Genomic DNA, 19,346 nt, shown 5'->3' with positions numbered 1-19,346 from the left:
AATATATATCAAGATATAGTTATTAATGCTCTTTTTCTAAACACTAAGATTTCAATCTTCATATTTCTATTAGATATTAGACAACACAGGTAATTTTTATGTCTAATTATTTTATTACTTTCCCTTATGATAAATGATTGATGCATAGGGAAGCCAATTACTTGTAACGTGGCTTTTCCCGGATCACTGCCTATTACGGTTATTCCATTCTGGGTAGCAGGAAATACAATCAATCAAATGATTTTTTTGGAAAGCTTAGATAACAAAGGTAGACAAGAAGAAGGTGAGTCACCTGAACAGACATAACTTATTGGCTCTTCAATGTGATGAGCCAATCATCCCTGGGAGAAGCCCTCAAATGCCATTTCCAAGAAGTCTTCCTGGCTATCCTGTATATCACATCACCCTAGTGACTTCCGTGTTATTTGCCTTGATATGACCATCAGCTGTGTAACCTTGGGAACGTGACTTTTGTGCACCTGCATTGCCTGATGTGGAAAAAAATGAAGAGAATATTAAAACCCCAGCTCATAGTATTGGGAGAATTAAATGAAATAATACATTTGAAATGCTTCGAACAGCGCCTAGCACACAGCAAGTATTTATTACCTATCAGCTTTTGCTATTGTCCTCATCAGTTTACTTATTTATTGACTATCTCCCTCACTAACCCCTTAGGTCCATGACAAGAATCACCTTATTTGTCTTGCTCACTACTATAGCTCCACTGCCTACTACACATAGGTGCATAGTAAGTACTCAAAAATAATTATGGAATGAATTCATGGGTGAATGCTGTCTTATATTCTTACATAGCCTTAAAATAAACCTCTATCAATGAAGGTAATCTGTGTACTTGCAACCAAAACAGTCATCATGAAAGCATCCCCAAGAAGCTAAAACCATCATTGAAAAAGAAACAAAAACAAGACACTTGATCATAAGAAAGAGCCCTCCTGGGCCCACCAACCAAGACCACAGAGCATCATTCGTTTCTATATTAGTATGTGGAGGTCAAGCTCCCTGATGCCACAGTGTTGTAACTATCAATTTAGCCTGTGAAGAATAGTTCCCAATCCTGATAGGAATTCTCAGATTTCAGCCTGGTTTTCTCTCATCATTATTTTCCAATGTCTTGAAAAACCACATTTCTCATTTTATCTTTACCACAAGAACCTGGTCACACTCTGCTGTGGTTTCTAAGTTACAGCTACTCTGGCCTCATTTTCTTGGATGTACTTCTTCAGAGGTCCTGACCCCGTGCTGACACTTGGTCTATTCTTAGAGTGGCACCTCTTGCTATTAATTCCTTTTACCTTCCACTGGTTGAAAGACAACATTCAGAGGTAGAGGTTGCATACGACATAAAAGAAAATCCTCTGGGATTTAGTATCCTTCTTTCAAGAGTGTCCAGAGGAATATGATCTAAAGAGCTCACAGTCTTACAGACATACACACACAGTACAGCTTAGCTCCTTGTGTTTTGCAGCTTACGCAGATTTGCTGGAACAATCATGGATTTGTTGGAAAACACCAACAACTAAGAAATGACAGCGCAGGTGAGAAGACAAGCAGACCCACAGAAGAAAATCAACAGAAAAGCATTCCAAAAACAATTTGAAAGAGTACTTTTATCATTGTTTATAGGTAAATCATCCATCATTAAGTGCACGAAAATCCCAAGGTATGAACTTGAAACTGAGAGATGGAAGTGTACTGTTAACATATTTTCTAAAAAATCCTGCTTCCTATTGTTTAGAGCCAGTTCCAATTGTATCCCCTAAGAAGGCCAATACTAAACATTTAAATGGCAACGAGCTAAGGTCACCAGACAAGGTTATGTGATAACCTTTGTGGAGTATAGTTCATAAAGGAAATTTCAAAGAATTTAGAAACTATAGCTAGAAGAGACCTCCAAAAACGATCTGGGTAGGTCTCTAGCAATGTTAGGCAGTATAGCGACTTAGAGGCAGTAGAGAATAGTAGCCTTTGAAATACTCCAGACAAGACTTGATTCCCAACGCTGTCACTTACGAGTTTGTGATCCCAACTCTGTCACTTACTAGCTTGTGAATTTAAAGAAGCTATTTTAACCTTTATGAGCCTTGGTTTCCTTATCTATAAAGCAGAGGTGATAATAATAGTACCTACTTCAAAGAATTATAGTGGCTGAGACACAGTACGAGTTTCATTAAAAACTGCTCATTATAGTGTATAATTGCTACATTGTTATTATTATTAGAACAACAGATTTTATTATACCTATATCATAGCTGTGGCAACTGAAGCCCAGAAAACTGCAGAAATTGCCCAAGATTATAGAGTGAGGACTGTTAAGAATAAGGAACTCTTCTTCCTAGGGCACTGCTCTTTTCCCTACATTATACTGCTACGAATTGGTACAAAACTGAGGCCTAAGGAAGAAGGATTTTCACTGGATAAATAAAATTCATAATCAAAGAAAATCAGGAGCTTTTACCACCCAGGTCTCCTTGTCTACCAAATACCGCCTTCGATTTCATCGTATGTCTGCACCTTTCAAGTTTTTTGTTTGTTTGTTTTTTGGTTTTAAGATTTTTTGGCTCGTTTTTGTTTTTAGTTTATTTATTTATTTTGAGAGACAGAGCACGAGTGGCGAAAGGGCAGAGAGAGTGGAGGAGAGAGAGATTCCCAAGCAGTTTCCATACTATCAGCACAGAGCCCAATGTGGGGCTTGATCCCACAAACTGTGAGATCATGACCTGAGCCGAAATCAAGAGTCAGACACTTAAGCAACTGAGCCACCCAGGTGCCCCAAGAGTTTGGAGCTTTGACGCTAGTTCATTTCTCAAAATAACTTGCCTTGGGCCAATATGATTTCTGAAAAGTGTCAGGTGTGTGCCACTCACACACATCTTGTAAGTTTTAGTTTCCTGAGGGCAAGAAACAGCTTACTTAGCAGCTAGATTTCTATCAGTGCTATGGAAAATCTTAATATATTTTTCAACAGTGTACTGGTGGGTAAAAGCTACAGTTAATAGCATTCGATAGCATTTTGAAACAGTTATAAGCTTTACTATTTGCTCTACAGAGTTCAGTATCAGTTATAGAGACCAGCTGGGTTCACTTTTGGAGTGCTACATGTACAGTATACAGCTTCTTATATGGCAGAATAGAGAGCTTTATCAAAAAGAATCAACAAAAAAGAGAGAAAAAGCAAGAGAAAGTCCTTATTCCTTATTATGATCAAGAATAAGAGTAAACAGTATGCAATAACTTAAAATATAGATACAGCTGTGTATTCAACAAATATTCACCTACCGTCTATTATGTGCTAAACATCATGCCAGGCACTAGGAACACAAAGATGAGGAGGACATGATGCCTACCCTCAGGGAACCAGCGTGGCAGGAAAAAGACTTATACAGGAGATGGTGGGGGTGAGGAGGAAGGTAGAGTAAAATGGGGAAAACAAAACAAAACAAAACAAAACAGGAAGAAGCATTGCCCCCAGAAGAGTCATATTTCACTTGGCAAGAAGTCTCAGGAGTGCTGGTACAGATTAAATGGCCTAGAAACTTGACCCGTAGGCTTGTCAGTTCTGTAAGAGCAAGCAAAGCTATTCAATCTCAGTCTTTATTCCCTGCCCACCTCATTTGCTTCAGCCCACACCATGGGAACAAGGAAAATTCCTTTCTTGATCCTCCTTTAGAGGACTGGGAGAAGGGACCAGCTCTGTGCCTACAGAGCCTCTTTTTCCTGGGGACTTGAAATTCCAATCCATAAGACATCTAGGTTTTATTTGAAAGGCCTCTAGCTTGGCAAAAGAGCTAGGGAGAGTCAAGAATTCCCCTAACAGCAAACCAGGCTGTTAGGCTGTTAGGCTGTTAGAAAAGCTGTCTGATCTTCAAAGAGGCTGTGGAGCACAGAAAGGAAAAAAATCTGTTTTCAAGGAAGATGGACTTGAGCTCATGATTCCTCTGAAATAGAAGCCTGTTAGAGGCTACTCTTCCTTAGAAGATTCCCAGCAAACCATAAAAAAGGGAAGGAGATTCCAAATGATTAGACAAATATGTGATGGCATTTTGGAAATAAAAATAACATTTTCTATTTCTTTAGCACATCCTTTCATGAAGACCAAGGTATTTAAAATGGATTCTCTTTCAGCCCAAAAACAGTTCTGTGATATTAAAAAAGCAGTAATCATTTTGACTTTTACACACTCCAAGCATGCTTTACAAAGAAACACAACCTTTCAAAGACATAAACTATGAAAGCTCTTCTGCCTCTATAAATACTCTTAAATCATTAGCTGATTGACACAGCATCCTGTAGGAAGAAAACTGCAGAGAGAAACCATCCCAAGCGTTTCCATGAGAAAGGCCAGCTGCAAAAAAACACAGGCTAAAGGAACACTGACTACAGGCAATCAAGACGGAGTATTCTGAATAATGGAGAAAGTTAAAAATTATAAGAGGGACCTAAAGAAACAGATCTAACTGATCAATTAGTTCTTGAGCTACGATAGTCATGACCACTCATGAGACTTAACCACTGGACAAAACTAGCTGCACCAAAGGCATATTCCAAAACATGTTTGGGCAGCCCTCAGCCGACCTGCCAAAACCAAGCATTCAGTGCCACTGCACAATCAACAATTTCCTGCTCTATTCTTCCTGTACCTTGCCCGCTTCCAAGGGCTTTCTCTGGGCTCACCCTATTGACAAAGCACTCAGGTACTTACTATTCAGTGAAGAACCTGGCAATGCCGTACTGGCTAATATCTTCCTTGTTCTCTAGCAGTTGGCACACTGCATCTTCCATGTACGTGAGGACATGTCGCTGGGCTGAAAGAAAAATGAAGATAAAAAGAGAAAGTGAGAGACATAGAAAATGAGTCATCCTAGTCCTACTAGGAGGCCATAAAAGTCCATCAAGATGTTGGCTCTGCCCTAGAAAGTGGACTGGAATAGGCAAACCAAATTTGTTGGCCCTAACTAAGCTAAGGTCTCACAGGGTAGGATGGGAGACAATGTAGAACATGACCTATTACCATCTGATTGGCTATTAGTATTTTAAAATTTTTTTTAAGTTTATTTATCTATTTTGAGACAGAGAGAGAGAGAAAGAGAGAGAGAGAGAGATGGGGAGAGGCAGAAAGAGAATCCCAAGCAGGCTTTCTTTGCACTGCCAGCACAGTCTGACGTGGGGCTCAAACCCACCAACCACGAGACCATGACCTGAGCTGAAATCAAGAGTCAGACGCCTAACTGACTGAGCCACCCAAGCACCCCTTGGCTATTAGTAGTAATATCAACCCTTCATTCTTCATTTCAGTGATGAGGGTGACATTAATGACAGTGAGGAGCTTGAGCACCATTTAACACCATTCTTTTCTTTCTGCCTCTTTCCACCCTCTTCCATTTCTGCATGTCTCAGAAACTTAACCCAGGGAGTAGTGATGCCATGCCCAAAACATGGATGATCTGCTTGCAAAGAAAACTCAATTCTTTAATAATAAAAAAGTTCCCTGAAAAAGTTTAAGGAAATTTAATGAAAACTTCAGTAATGCTTTAAAAGTTATTTTGTTGTTGTTGTTGTTTACTTTTATTTTTATTTTTGAGAGAGAGAGAGAGCAAGCATGAGTGGGGGAGAGGGGCACATTCAATGCAGAACCTGATGAGAGCTCAATCCCACGATGCTGAGATCACAGCCTGAGCAGAAATCAAGAGTTGGATGCTCAACCAACTAAGCCACCCACATGCCACATGGTATAAGTTATTAACCTTAGGACCATGAAATCTGTGTGGCTCAATTTATCAGAAATCACGTTTTCTGCATTTGTTGTGACTAGAAAATGTGTGAATTAATCATGGGCTTATGTATTAGAATTAGACAGACCTGGGTTGGAATCATGGCTCTGTCTTTTATAGCCTAATTTTGGATAGTTATTTAATCTACATCTCTTTTCTTCTTGATAAAGAAGGTGTGGGAAAAAACATAATTTAACCCCTTCTCAAAATATGGTGAATCAACTTCGTGATCTGAAATCACCTCAGATCCCCTGTTAAAATGCAGATTTGTAATCTGACACCATACCAGACTAAGTGACCTTAAATTTCTACTTGGAGCCCAGTAATTTTTTTTTTAAGTTTGGTTTTTTTTAATTGCAGTATAGCTGACATACAATGTTATGTTTGTTTCAGATGTACAACATAGTGATTTGACATTTCTACATATACTCAATGCTCACCACAGTGAGGGTAGTCACCATCTGTCACCATACAACGTTACTGCAATATTATTGACTACATTCTCTATGATGTACTTTTCAAGGAGCCCAGTAATTTTTAACAAGTACCTTGGTGTTTCTTATGTACCCTGAAGTTTAAGAATCACTAGTTAAGGGGCACCTGGGTGGCTCGGTCAGTCAAGTGTCTGATTCTTGATTTTGGCTCAGATCATGATCTCACGGTTCACGAGATTAAGCCCCACGTTGAGTTCTGCACAGACAGCATGGATACTGCTTGGGATTCTCTCCCTCTCTCTGCCCCTTTTCTGCTTGTGTGTGTGAAAGTGCTCTCTCTCTCTCTCAAAAAATAAATAAATAAACTCAAAAGAACAAAACAAAACAAAAAACCCACATTCCTGAAGTCCTGGCAGTCCAGTGAAACTTATAAAGCAAGTAAGTTTACCTACCCAAGCTGTATTCAGGAGAGTCTTCATTTGACCATGGTGACCTAAGGTTTCACCACGTTTGCATGGGCCTAGTGTCCAGATGAATGACATGTTTACATTCTGTGACTTATTTTGTCAATATGAGCACTTCCCAAAGCTAACAACCATCAAGCACTGCAAACATTCCCTAGCCCCCCACCTCCAAAAAAGAAGTGAAAACAAAATCAGTGCTTAGGCAACAGGTTATCCAACCGGAAAACGATTTCTTCAAGAAATGGCCGAAACTGAGAGTGGAGAGATAATACATGCTGATATCTGGCATTGTTTTCTACCTTAATATATATATTAAATTGGGAAGAAAAAGGCCAAACTCACATTAAAATCAGTGACACTGTCACCTTTGTATTCTCCTTCCCTTTTTCCACCCACTTACCGTAGTCTTACAAAAAGATCCCTTCCTTGGACTAGATAGGCTTTTTTTTTTTTTTTTTTTTTTTACTTAGATCTACCTAAGGCTAATCAGGATTGGGGTATTTTGGTTTTGGTTTTGATTTGATGGTAAAAATGAAAGAGCTCACTTAGTTGAAAATCTTGCTGCTTCCCCTCCTTAGCTTCAGGGACTAAATGTCAATATGAAAGCCTTTTGAGTGAGAAATATTTTCAGAGCAGTTAGAATCAAAGTACTTTTGTCCTGTTTGGGGCGGGGGATTTTCTGGAAAACTACTTTGCACCAAAAAAAGGTGTGGGGGGGGGGAGGAAGAAAGGAGGGAGGGGAAGAAGGAAGGAAGAATGAAAGAAGAAAGAAAGAAGAAAAAGGCCTATATCTGTTTAACATTCATCTACAAATCTGATGTTTACAGATTTTAATAATAGTACATATAATACCAATAACAATACGCCACACTGCCTTATCATTAACATTTTGTGTAATCCGTTTCCGAGTAAATACGATCTTTATTTTACATACAGCACAAAGGCAGGTGCATCGGTTGATAACAAAATCATCTGAAAAATGTGGTTTACATGTGTGTGCGTCTGTGTGTGCGTGTGTGTGCATGCCAATCAGCATTTGTGTGAAGTCAGAATTTGTCATCGAATTTCAAAAGTTCTTATAAAGAACTGCAAAATATTCACCCCACCTATTCCTAGTTTACAATGTGGAAACAGAAAGCCCTGGTGCTCTTTTTATTTGTGGGTGAAGGGAAGCAGCTTAAGAAGAGCCAGGAAAGGCAGGGAAAAGTTCCTCCGTGCAGAGAATTTCTCACAAGCCAAGAGCGAAGAGCTCTCTCTAACCGCTACTCCCCGGTGGTTTCCTTCACCTGCAGCTCTTATCGGTCCAAAGTTCCCTCTGTGGTTAAGTGCACCACCCAACCCTGGAAGATCCTTGCAGTTTATCAAACTTCAATAAGACAGAAGTTCAAAGCTCTTGCCTGGCAATAAAACATGCAGGGTGTCGTTTTATATTATTTTTTAAATGCAAAGGAATAGGCTTTAATTTATGTGATGATTAAAGAATAAAAACTGCACACCTGCATCCCCAGAGGGCAAAGATATCTGGGCACCTTAGCTGCCCTCCTTGGAAAAAGAAAAACATTTCAGATTGGCTTTTCCTCTTCTGCTTTGCTGTGATTCCTACAACACGCCCGGGATTAAGTTTTCCAGCATGTACCAATGAGGCTCTATTGTTCTGAAATCCACACAAAGGCCAAGGTCCTGTCTTGCTCAGATACCATCACTCTCTGAGATAAGCACTTATAACTTCAACGTGCTGCACTGAAAAATCAAAGTGAAATATATGTAACACTGTATGATTGTTATATGAACCTTGCAAAGGAAGGCAACTGTGGATCAGAAACTTCTTGGTTCTGTTTACTTGCCCCCTGCTGATGGCTTAATCTCTTTATACCACAGTCATTCCTGCTATAAAATGTGTATGATTCTAAGAATGATATATCTAGGGCTGCCTGGGTGGCTCAGTCGGTTAAGCGTCCGACTTCGGCTCAGGTCATGATCTCGCAGTTCGTGAGTTCAAGCCCTGCGTCAGGCTCTGTGCTGACAGCTCAGAGGCTGGAGCCTGCTTTGGATTCTGTGTCTCCCTCTCTCTCTCTGCCCCTCCCCTGCTCATGCTCTGTCTGTCTCTCTCTCAAATAAATAAACGTTAAAAAATGAAAAAAATAAAAAAAAACAGAATGATATATCTGATAATGAACTACTTCTTTAGAAAATATTTGGTCTATACAAAAAGTAACACATTAATGATTATGTCAATACTGCTACATACTGATTCTACAGATTAAAATGACACAGCAATGTTTTGCAATGGTTAAGAACATGGACTCTGAAGTCAGGCTGACTGGGATTTGATTTTTAGCGCTGACACTTATTAATTCTGATTTTAAGTAAGTTACCTAATCTCTCTGCCCTTTTCTATAAAATTGGGGAATAGTACCTCACCTAAGCTTAAAGTGAGAATTAAATGAAATATGTAATAATCTTGGCATAGTGCTTGGCACATAGTAAGTACACAATAAATATTAGCAATTATTTTTATTATTGTTGTTATCACTATAGTTGTTACTATGTACCACTCCCAGCCATTGCAAAACTCACAAGACAGTAGGTTTTCAACACTAATAAACCACCAAGCGGCCAACTTACAAGAGCCACCCCCACTCACTTAAAGTTCTGTTTGCCCAACCAAGGATGCTTACAGATTATCTTCAAGGATTCCTGGGTTATATAAACCCTACACATATAATAATATACATAATCATACGCCCATTTCAGCTATAACCTTTAAACTTGTAGGAAGCATTCACTTATTAACTGCTAATTACTCAAGAGGCTCTAATTTACATGGGGAAAGTCCAGAACTATTTCTTTTTAACTCTCTTCCCAAGCATAAATACCATCAAAGTATTAGCTTGTTTGTTTTGCAATCAAATAAAGGGTCTCATTTAGAAATTATTGCTTGAGGGGCCTAGAATTTCCACCTACATTAATTAGACCACTCATTTTATTATTATTATTTAATACAGAATCCCTATACTAGAATAAACAAGTCTCACTGGGAAAATATTCACATGAACTACTACATATGATATTAATAGATACACATAAAAGCAACAGCAGTATATGTGAAAAGCACAGTATATACATATATTCAACTTTAAATCTGGCTTTTTCCTCCCTTGCCAGAGTCCTCCTGAGAAACATTTTAGTTTTTGAAGCCTCTTGAGATTCAGATGCTGGCTGGCACACATGTTGAATTAAATTAAGACTGTTTGTTCTCTGAGATAAGAAAAGTAACCCTGTTAACCACACAACTTGTCATGTAAACTGTTTAGAAGCTTCAAGTTCAAGATCATTTATAAATCACTAGCATGATTTGATTTGATCTCGTGAAGTGCAAATAGATGGCTTACTCGTTTAAAATGTTAATAGGCCTCTAAAATTAATTATTTACCATCCTCCGTCTTTACTCAGATGTCCTGATGCAGGGATACAGTAAGTTCTCGTGACATATTTTATCACCCATACAAGACCATCTTTGATCTTAGACCACACTAGACCAATTTCCTCTGACCAAAGGAGGTGGGAAATGAGGAAAGCCAGTACATGTAATCCTTATACAACTCAATGAGGTAAGTAATAGACTTTTTTGAAGCTCAGAGAGATTAAGGAACCGGCTAAAGTCTTAACTAATGGCTGATCTAGGTGTGCATGCCAAAGCCTATACTCTTCCACTATAACCCACGACCTCTCAAAAACAAAAAGCAAAACAAAATAAGAAAAATCCAAAACCCTACAGTGTCCCATTTTATACTGTATTATCAAGAAATTCTGGCTATCCATTATAAATACTAGAAAAGAAGCTTAGATTGGTAAACCAGACATTTAAAAGCATTTGTATGGTCTTTAAATTATTTTTTTTAATGTTTATTTCTAATTACACATGTAATTATTCTTAAAGATTCCAACAGTACAGAAAAAGTTAAAAACCAATCCCTGTTCCCATTGACAACAGTTGTTATCAGGTTGGTATGCACACTTTAAAAAATACATACTTTGTGAGCTTGGTTTAGTTTTGTTTTTAATTAATGACACATATTTTTCTGAACCTTGCTTTTTTTTCACTCAACCATGTCTGGAGATCATTTATAAAATAATACGGAACCAACTTACCCTTGCAGTATTTCTCAATGGCAAATATTTCTCTATTAATAAATATTTAAGTTGTTTTCATATTTTCACTATAGCAAATCTTGCTGTGTTGAACATTCTTGTACATGGTTCCCTGTGCATATGTGGAAGTTTTTCTATGAAATTGGCATGTGACAGAATGCACATATCTTTGTGGGTTTTTTCCCAGTTTTATTAAGAAATAATTGACAAACATCATCCTATAAGTTTAAAGCACAGAGAGCAACAGTTTGATTTATATATATTATGAAATGATTATCACAATAGGTTTTGCTAACAGTCTTGATATAGGTACAATAAAAAGAAAAGAAAAAACATTTTTCTCCTTGTGATGAGAACTCTTAGGATTCACTCTCTTAACTACTTTCCCATGTATCATACAGCAGTGGTAACCATAGTCATTATGCTATACATTACATCCCCAGTCCTCATTTATCTTATAACTAGAAATCTGCACCCTGCCTCTCCTCCACCTCCCTCTGATTCCCTCTCCCACACTGCTTCTGGCAACCACATGTCTGATCTCTTCTTCAATGAGTTTGAGTTTTCGTTTGTTGTTTTCTTTATAAGTGAAATCATACAGTATCTGTCTTTCTCTGACTTATTTCACTTAACATAACACCTTCAAGATCCGCCCATGTTGTTACAAATGGTTGGATTTCCTCATTTTTTTGTAGCTGGATAATATTCCACTATATGTATACACCACAACTTCTTTATCCACTCATCCACTGATGGACATTTAGGCTGTTTCCATGTCTTAACTGGTGTAAATAATGTTGCAATGAACATTGGGGTGCAGTTATCTTTTTGACTTAGTGTTTTCATTTCCTTTGGATATATTCCCAGAAATGGAATTGCTGGATCATAGGCTAGTTCTATTTTAATTTTTTGAGGATCCTCTATACTGTTTTCCATAGTGGCTGCACCAGTTTATCATCCCACCGGCATTGCACAAGGGTTCCCCTTACTCCTCATCTTCATGTTTACTTACATATATACAATTGCTTTACAAAGAGTTATTCCAATTTATATTCTTCCCAGCCAGGAGAATATCTGTTTTCACTATCCTTGGTCCAAGACTTTGTAATTTTGCCAATTTAACAGTTATAAAATAGCTTTTCACTCTTGTTTTAACTTTAGTCTTCTTAAGTACAAATTAAGTTAAGCATATTTACATGTTTATTTGTATTTCTTCTTCTGTGAATAATCTGCTAGTATCCTTTGCCCATTTTCCTCTCTGGTTCTTCTTTCTTCTCCTTTATTTGTAGTTTTTTTTTTTTCTAATTCTATATATGTTGGAAATATATATATATATATATATATATATATATATATATATATATCTTATGGCTTTTCTTTTAATTTGTTTGTGGTATCTTGCATTGTACAGACATTTTAAATGTTGATATAGTCAAAAGTATTTTACTGTGGTTTTTGTGCTTTGTGTATTGTTCAGATAGACCCTCTCTACTCCAACTATTTTTTTTCTAGTATGATCTTTAGTTTAAGTAACTGTGTCCCTTACCAAATCATGAATTCACAATTAACATAGTGAGCATAATATAAAAAGAAATTTAAAATTTACCATAGACAAAAATAAAGTAAAAGTGTTAACCCCAAATCAGGCCTCTTCAAACATTAACTAGCTCCAAATATAAAACAGCTGTGTGTCAAGTTTAACTTTGGGAGCCCAGAAAAAATTGTAAGTGAATCACACACTGCATACAAATATCCTGATAAACATCCTTGATATAAATGCAGGAGGCTTCCCTTCTCTAATAGCTCTTAATCATTACAGGGTTTGCTTGCTGGTAGTTAAACCTATAAATATAATAATAACAACAACTAACATTTATTAAACTCTCTGTGCAAGACAGCCTTCTAAGCATTTTATGGCTCTTAATTCATTTAATTCTCACAACAAACCTATGAGATGGGTACTTTTCTTTTATCTCCATCTTATAGATGAAAAACGGAAGACTCAGATATGTAACTTACCCAAAGGTTAACGGTCTAGTGAGTAGCAGAGACAGGTTTGAATCCAGGCCTGTGGTCAAGACTGCACTATACCACAGCCCTTAAAAAGCTATCTATGTATGCAGCATGACATGTGTCAAATGGAATTTTCTAAGAACAGAGCTACAAATTAAGAAAAGATCTTTCACATTAAAAGTTCATTATAAAACACACAAAACTAATAAAATGCATTTGGGCATCCAAACCACCACAGTGCTGCTATACAGCTGGTCAAACTCAAATACTAAAAGACATGCTGGGGGCAAACAAAACATCACACATATGTTAACATCACCTGTGACAACCAGAAAACAAGAGGTCACTAAAGATCTTTATGTAAAGTGGAGGATGGAAAACTGAGGTCTATTTCCCTCAACCAATAGAGGTATTGTACAAGTTAACAGCTGTGCAAAGCTGAGTGCTTTGACATTCAAAGAGTCTCTAGTCAGCCATTAATCCTTCCTTCTTCCCTTCTTCCTAAAACTGGTGATTTTTGGTATTTGAGGGATGTCAATGAAGGCTAAGTACCTACATCCTATTGCTTCAGTATTTCTAGCCTAAATCTCATAATACAGAATTAGTAGTTTGGAGTCAATTTCATGTGCCAGAAGCTACAGAAAAAAAAAAAAAATTAAGGAGGCATTTACAGAGATCCAAACTTAAAGTACTCAGCTGACCATAACAAAGTGTACTGAGAACATCGGAGAAATCTGAAGTGGCACTTAAGTTTCCCACAGTTACAATCTATGGGACACATGAAGAACCCACGTAATAATTGTCATGACAACAGCTTTGCAAAAACAGTTACTTGTAGAGCAGTATTGTTACCAAATCAACTCCATAAACATTCATAAAACCACAAGTTAAATAAAACCCTATAAACTGACAAACACAGAGTAAATCAAGTGCCACTCATAATGAATGTCATGTCAGGCAGGGAAGCATTAAAGTTACAAGGTGAGGGGCACCTGGGTAGCTTAGTCAGTTAAGCGTCCAACTTCGGCTCAGGTCATGATCTCACGGTTCACAGCTTTGAGCCCCGCATCCGGCTCTGTGCTCTCGGTCCAGAGCCTGGAGCCTGCTTCCGGTTCTGTGTCTCCCTCTCTCTCTGCCTCTCCCCCGCCTCATGCTCTGTCTCTGTCTCTCAAAAAATGAATAAACGTTAAAAAAAATTTTTTAAGTTACAAGGTAAAAATTAATTGTCCTGTATAGTCATCAAAGGTTGTAGCCTTTGGGGAAACCCATGCATTTACAGATTATTAGCAATTTTATTTGGGATGCAATTAACTATGAGTATACAGATTAGTGGTTTTGATGCAACAAGGTACTAATGCAATAACTTATCAATTTCTTGGCATTTTGCATTCAAACTATTTCACAGGAACTAGCTGGCACTCACAACAGCTCATATAACAATAAAAGGACCTCATTTAGTCTAATGGCAGAAAGGTACAGAAATAAGTTCTAATTTAAGGCAGCTGAAAACTCATGGGCTTAGAATTCCTGATCCTCTCTCATCTGCTTGATACTGCCTCCCTATGGAGGTAGGGATTCTCTTTCAAATGAGAGTCTCAAGTGTCAAATCCCCACTCAGAACTCTGTCTACACCCTGCTTATGAGATATGGCTGTAATAATGCCCAATAATCCCTTTGAGTTACTATTTTTGTGATGAAAGTAAAGATACTATAGTAGATATTTATAGAGACTCTAGAGGCTGAGGCCAAAGTGTACAAAAGTCATAGGGTGAATGGAAGAGCATAGGCAAGGCCAGCCCTAATTTAGTTTACACAGAAAACTCATGCCAACGCTTACCATATCATCTAAATTAATAGCCTAAACACCAAAGTACCCTATGGAAACATACTTAGGGACCTATTTTACCAGACCAACATAATTTTTGACTCATCATCACTCTCAGCTACATTGCCATGTCCAAGCCTCCCTTTCCTGCCAAGCTCAAGTCAACTGCCACCTTTTTCGTGAAGCTTTCCCTGATTCTCCCCGATCCAGAAGTAATCTTTCTTTTCCTGATCTCCCTAAACACCTATTTTAAATATTTCCAATGGCACTTTCTACCTTGATACAGAGTTATTTGTGTTCTACATGTGTTACCTTCTTTGTTAGATTCCCTACTCCTTAAAGACTGATAGTTACCATGACTCATTTATCTTTTATCCCCTTTAACACCCAGGACCATTCAGTGTCTTCCACATACCAGTCATTCAAATATTTACTGAATGAATACATAAACTGTATCACTATTTATACACTGTGGTGTTATTCTTTATTCAACTCAACCATTTCAGGATTGTGCCTCCCAGGTGGGAAACACTAAGTACCAAAACACATTCTGTTACAATATTAGGGTCCTTACAGGAAGCCACTTTTGTCCAGTTCTCAACCCCTCCTTCTGTTGCCTTTTTACTGTTCCTTCCCTCTATTCCAATGAGAAAGCACTTGTTCCTTCCATTGTTACTAAGAGCCTCATTATGTTCAAGGTAAAGTGAAAAAATGCATTCGATGCAATTACCAGTTCCTCACAAATTTGGGGGCTGCTTGTCATTTCAACATCCAAGACTTGAATAAAAGCAAGTCCAAATTCTTTTCACTCCTAAGAACGATTTTCTTTTTTTCTTTTTAGACAAAATGGAAGCACCCAGCACAGGAAGCAGTCCTCAGTAAGCCACCGTTCATAAACAGCTTTGCGGCAAGCATAACAAAGGTTCTGTTGTGCTCTTGCGTGGCAGGGCCAGTGAGCAGCAGGGGCAGATGAACTCTTTAAGAAACAAAGGTTCTGTCTTCATGCAAATGTTTGCATTAATAAAAAATGAAGAAAAAGATATAGAAAATGCAGGCTAGCTGGACATAATAGGTCTCTAAACGGGAGGTTTTTCACATTTTTCAGGCGGAGTCAGCAGGTCTTTTAAAAACTTTGTCATTCTGAACATTTCACAGACATCACAAGAAAGACATGCAAATAACAGAAGCAAATCAAAGGACATCCCGCTGCTCTGCTGGCGCCTCCCTCATCCATGCCTGGTTTGTCATTTTCTGTTAACCCTAGTGCTGGCTGCTGTTTTGTTGAGGAATGGAGTCCCTAGCCCATGTGGCAGTACATGTTCAGCCAGCTGGCCCCTGCACTGATGACATTACAATGCAAGCCATGTACTACCACTCAGGGACACGTGCTGCCAGGCAACAAGTTCCAATGTGGGTTTTTTTACACAGCCGGCTTGCAAATCTGCATGGGAAAGAACCTCTAAACTAACCACTTAATAAGACATGATCTTCTTGAGTGTGAGGATCACGGAGTGGTTCTCTGAAGATGGACCAGTCTTTCAGAATAAAATGCACAACAGGGGCCTTAAAATAGACATACAAAATCTAAAACCCGTGAGGGGAGAGGTACTGTACTATGTGCTCCAGCTGTGTTATCTCATTTTACCTTCACAACCACCACTTCAGGTAGATATTTACTATCCCCGTTTTACAGCTAAGGAAATTGAGGTTTACAGAGGTTATGAACTTGCCCAAGGTCACCCAGCTAATAATGGCAAGCCAAGACTCAAAACTGCCTGATGGCAAATTCTGCTCTACTCTATTCATTTTCCTCACCCCTTACTTCTATGTCTTGTGATTGAAACCCAGCTGACCATATCACAATGACCATATTTACCCACTGCAGGGTCACTGAAGTGTCCCTCTTTCTCCGTCTTAATCATTAGGAGTCTTTATCATTCATTTCTAGATTTTCTTCTTTTTTTTTTTAATGTTTACTTTTTGAGAGAGAGAGAGAGAGAGAGAGAGAGAGAGAGAGAGAAAGCAGGGGAGGGGCAGAAAGATAGGGAAACACAAAATCTGAAGCAGACTCCAGGCTCTGATCTGTCAGCACAGAGCCCAACATGGGACTTGAACCCATAACCCATGAGATCATGACCTGAGCCTAAGTTGGAAGCTTAACCAACTGAGCCACAGGCACCCCATTATTTTAAGAGTGAGTGGCTTTTTTGAGGGGGGGGAGTTAGGTCATGATAAGAATCTACTTAAAGCTGCAAATACTTTCTCACAGAAAAAATGCATATAATTTAATATGTTCTACATAATTTAGAGCATTTGAGAACCTCCTAAGGCTCACCTATAGCTCCCCTGAGAGTTCGTGACCTACATGTTAAAAAAAAAAAGAAGAAGAAGAACCCAGAACCCACATCTCTCTTCCCAGGAGAACATGGTGGGGTTTCTTTCACAATGATGGCCTATCAAATCCCCTGACCTGAAAACTCCTTGTCCTCATCCATGTCCATTGAACACACTATTCCTCTTCACTAGGACTTGAAATCACTTACGTCCTCCCACAGATTGTCCCACTGGCCTCTCTTGGTTGTACTAAACTTGGAACCAGTAGCCAATCACTTCATTACTATTCTCACCACTGCTCCTGAATGGCACAAGCTTAAGGAGTGGAAGGATTTTAAGATCATATCGTTCAACTCCCATTATTTTATAGATAAAGAAATTGAAGGGATGCCTGGCTGGCTCAGTTGGAGGCACCTGTGACTCTTGATCTCAAGGTCATGAGTTTGAGCCCCACATGAGGTAGAGACATTACTTAAATGGAACTTAAAAAAAAAAAAAAGGAAATTGAAATCCTTCCTCATTCTTTTCACTCTTGATTCAGCAATGGAAAGTACTTGGGCTTGCTCAAATGCAGTTCTGAAGTTCTTCATATTTCTATCTATAACCACATTGCCAAAGTTTTTGTTTATACAAAGCAAGCAAATAAGTCATGGCAAAACTAAATTATTTTCAAATACTTTTTTTCATACTATGGACCCAACCTTCTAACAATTTTTTTAAGTGTTTATTTATTTATTTTGAGAGAGAGAGAGAGAGCGTGTGTGGGGCAGAGGCAGACAGAGGGAAAGAGAGACCAAGAGCATGAGCAAGCAGGGAGAGGGGAAGAGGAAGAAAGAGAATCCCAAGTAGGCTCTGTGCTGTCAGCACAGAGTCTGACATGTGGCTCGATCCCATGAACCTTGAGATCATGATGTGAGCCGAAACCAAGAGCCAGACGCTCAACCTACAGAGTCACCCAGGTGTCCCTGAACCCAACCTTCCAAATGGAATAGTCAAATTATATTATCCTGGCTTCTTTTATCCTACTGATAGTCTGTTGAGATCTCTTGTACCAATTATAATCCAGGAAAAATTATAAATAAATTTTGTCTTGTTCTGTAAGTGACAAATGATAATAAGTATTACAAAGAAAGTGTTACCTTTATTTAATATAATGGTTGGCTAGAAGATAATCTAAGTACTGATAATCAGACCACTGGATTATACTAAGACCTTAGTTTGGAGACAGCCAAAGGAGGCAAATTATTACATGCCTTTCTGATAAAGGCAGAAAAAGAGTGCATTTTAGAAAAAGTAAAGAAAGAGGTCATATCCGAGAAAAAAAATGGCTTAGCAGTACTGGAAACTTAGGAGAAACAAAACATAATCCTATCATATAGATTTAAAAGAGCTACTTGAGGGGTGCCTGGGTGGCTCAGTCAGTTAAGTGTCCAACTTCAGCTCAGTTCATGATCTCACAGTTCACAGGTTCGAACACTGTGCTGGGCTCTGTGCTGACAGCTCAGAGCCTGGAGCCTGTTTCGGATTCTGTGTCTCCCTCTCTCCCTGTCCCTCCTCTGCTTGTGCTCTATCTCTCTCTCAAAAATAAGTAAACAGGGGCGCCTGGGTGGCGCAGTCGGTTAAGCGTCCGACTTCAGCCAGGTCACGATCTCGCGGTCCGTGAGTTCGAGCCCCGCGTCAGGCTCTGGGCTGATGGCTCAGAGCCTGGAGCCTGTTTCCGATTCTGTGTCTCCCTCTCTCTCTGCCCCTCCCCCGTTCATGCTCTGTCTCTCTCTGTCCCAAAATAAATAAACGTTGAAAAAAAAAATTAAAAAAAAAATAAGTAAACATTAGGGGCGCCTGGGTGGCTCAGTCGGTTGGAAGTCCAACTTCAGCTCAGGTTATGAACTTGCTTTCGTGGGTTTAAGCCCCGCGTTGGGCTCTGTGCTGACAGCTCAGAGCCTGGGGCCTGCTTCGGAGTCTGTGTCTCCCTCTCTCTCTGCCCCTCCCCCATTCACACTCTGTCTCTTTCTTTCAAAAATAAATACAGTATGTGTGGTTTTTTTTTTTTTTTTTTAAATAAAAGAGCTAGTTGAATAAAAGCAGTTGTCTACAGAGCATAAGAGAGGAAGAAAGGGGTAAATTGGGACAGAGTGGGAAGAATTCCTCTCAATGCATGTCTCATTATATATTTTTTGAACCTCTGAATGTATGACCTAGTTAAAGCATATGTATACATGTACAATATATATAGTGTATATTAAGTATGTATATATAAGCGTGTATTAATACTGTAAATGTGCACAGTTAAAAAGATTGCAGGTTGAGACAATGTGGATTCTTTTCTTTTTTC

At 38.6% G+C, this 19,346-nt stretch overlaps 1 protein-coding gene across 4 annotated transcripts in view; it reads right to left on the bottom strand.

The window, feature by feature from the left end:
• CD1H11orf49 (chromosome D1 C11orf49 homolog) overlaps window positions 1–19,346 on the bottom strand; it is a 197,045-nt gene that overhangs the window by 143,180 nt on the left and 34,519 nt on the right. For all 4 annotated transcript variants that reach the window (XM_045485089.1, XM_045485090.1, XM_045485091.1 and 1 more), the window contains exon 2: window positions 4,724–4,826. In XM_045485089.1, coding sequence (XP_045341045.1) covers window positions 4,724–4,826 — 103 coding nt within the window. The remainder of the gene's footprint in view (window positions 1–4,723; window positions 4,827–19,346) is intronic.

This window comes from Leopardus geoffroyi, chromosome D1 (genome assembly GCF_018350155.1).
Source record: "Leopardus geoffroyi isolate Oge1 chromosome D1, O.geoffroyi_Oge1_pat1.0, whole genome shotgun sequence".
Taxonomy (NCBI): Eukaryota; Metazoa; Chordata; class Mammalia; order Carnivora; family Felidae; genus Leopardus; species Leopardus geoffroyi.
This window is presented reverse-complemented; position numbering and strand designations above follow the sequence as displayed.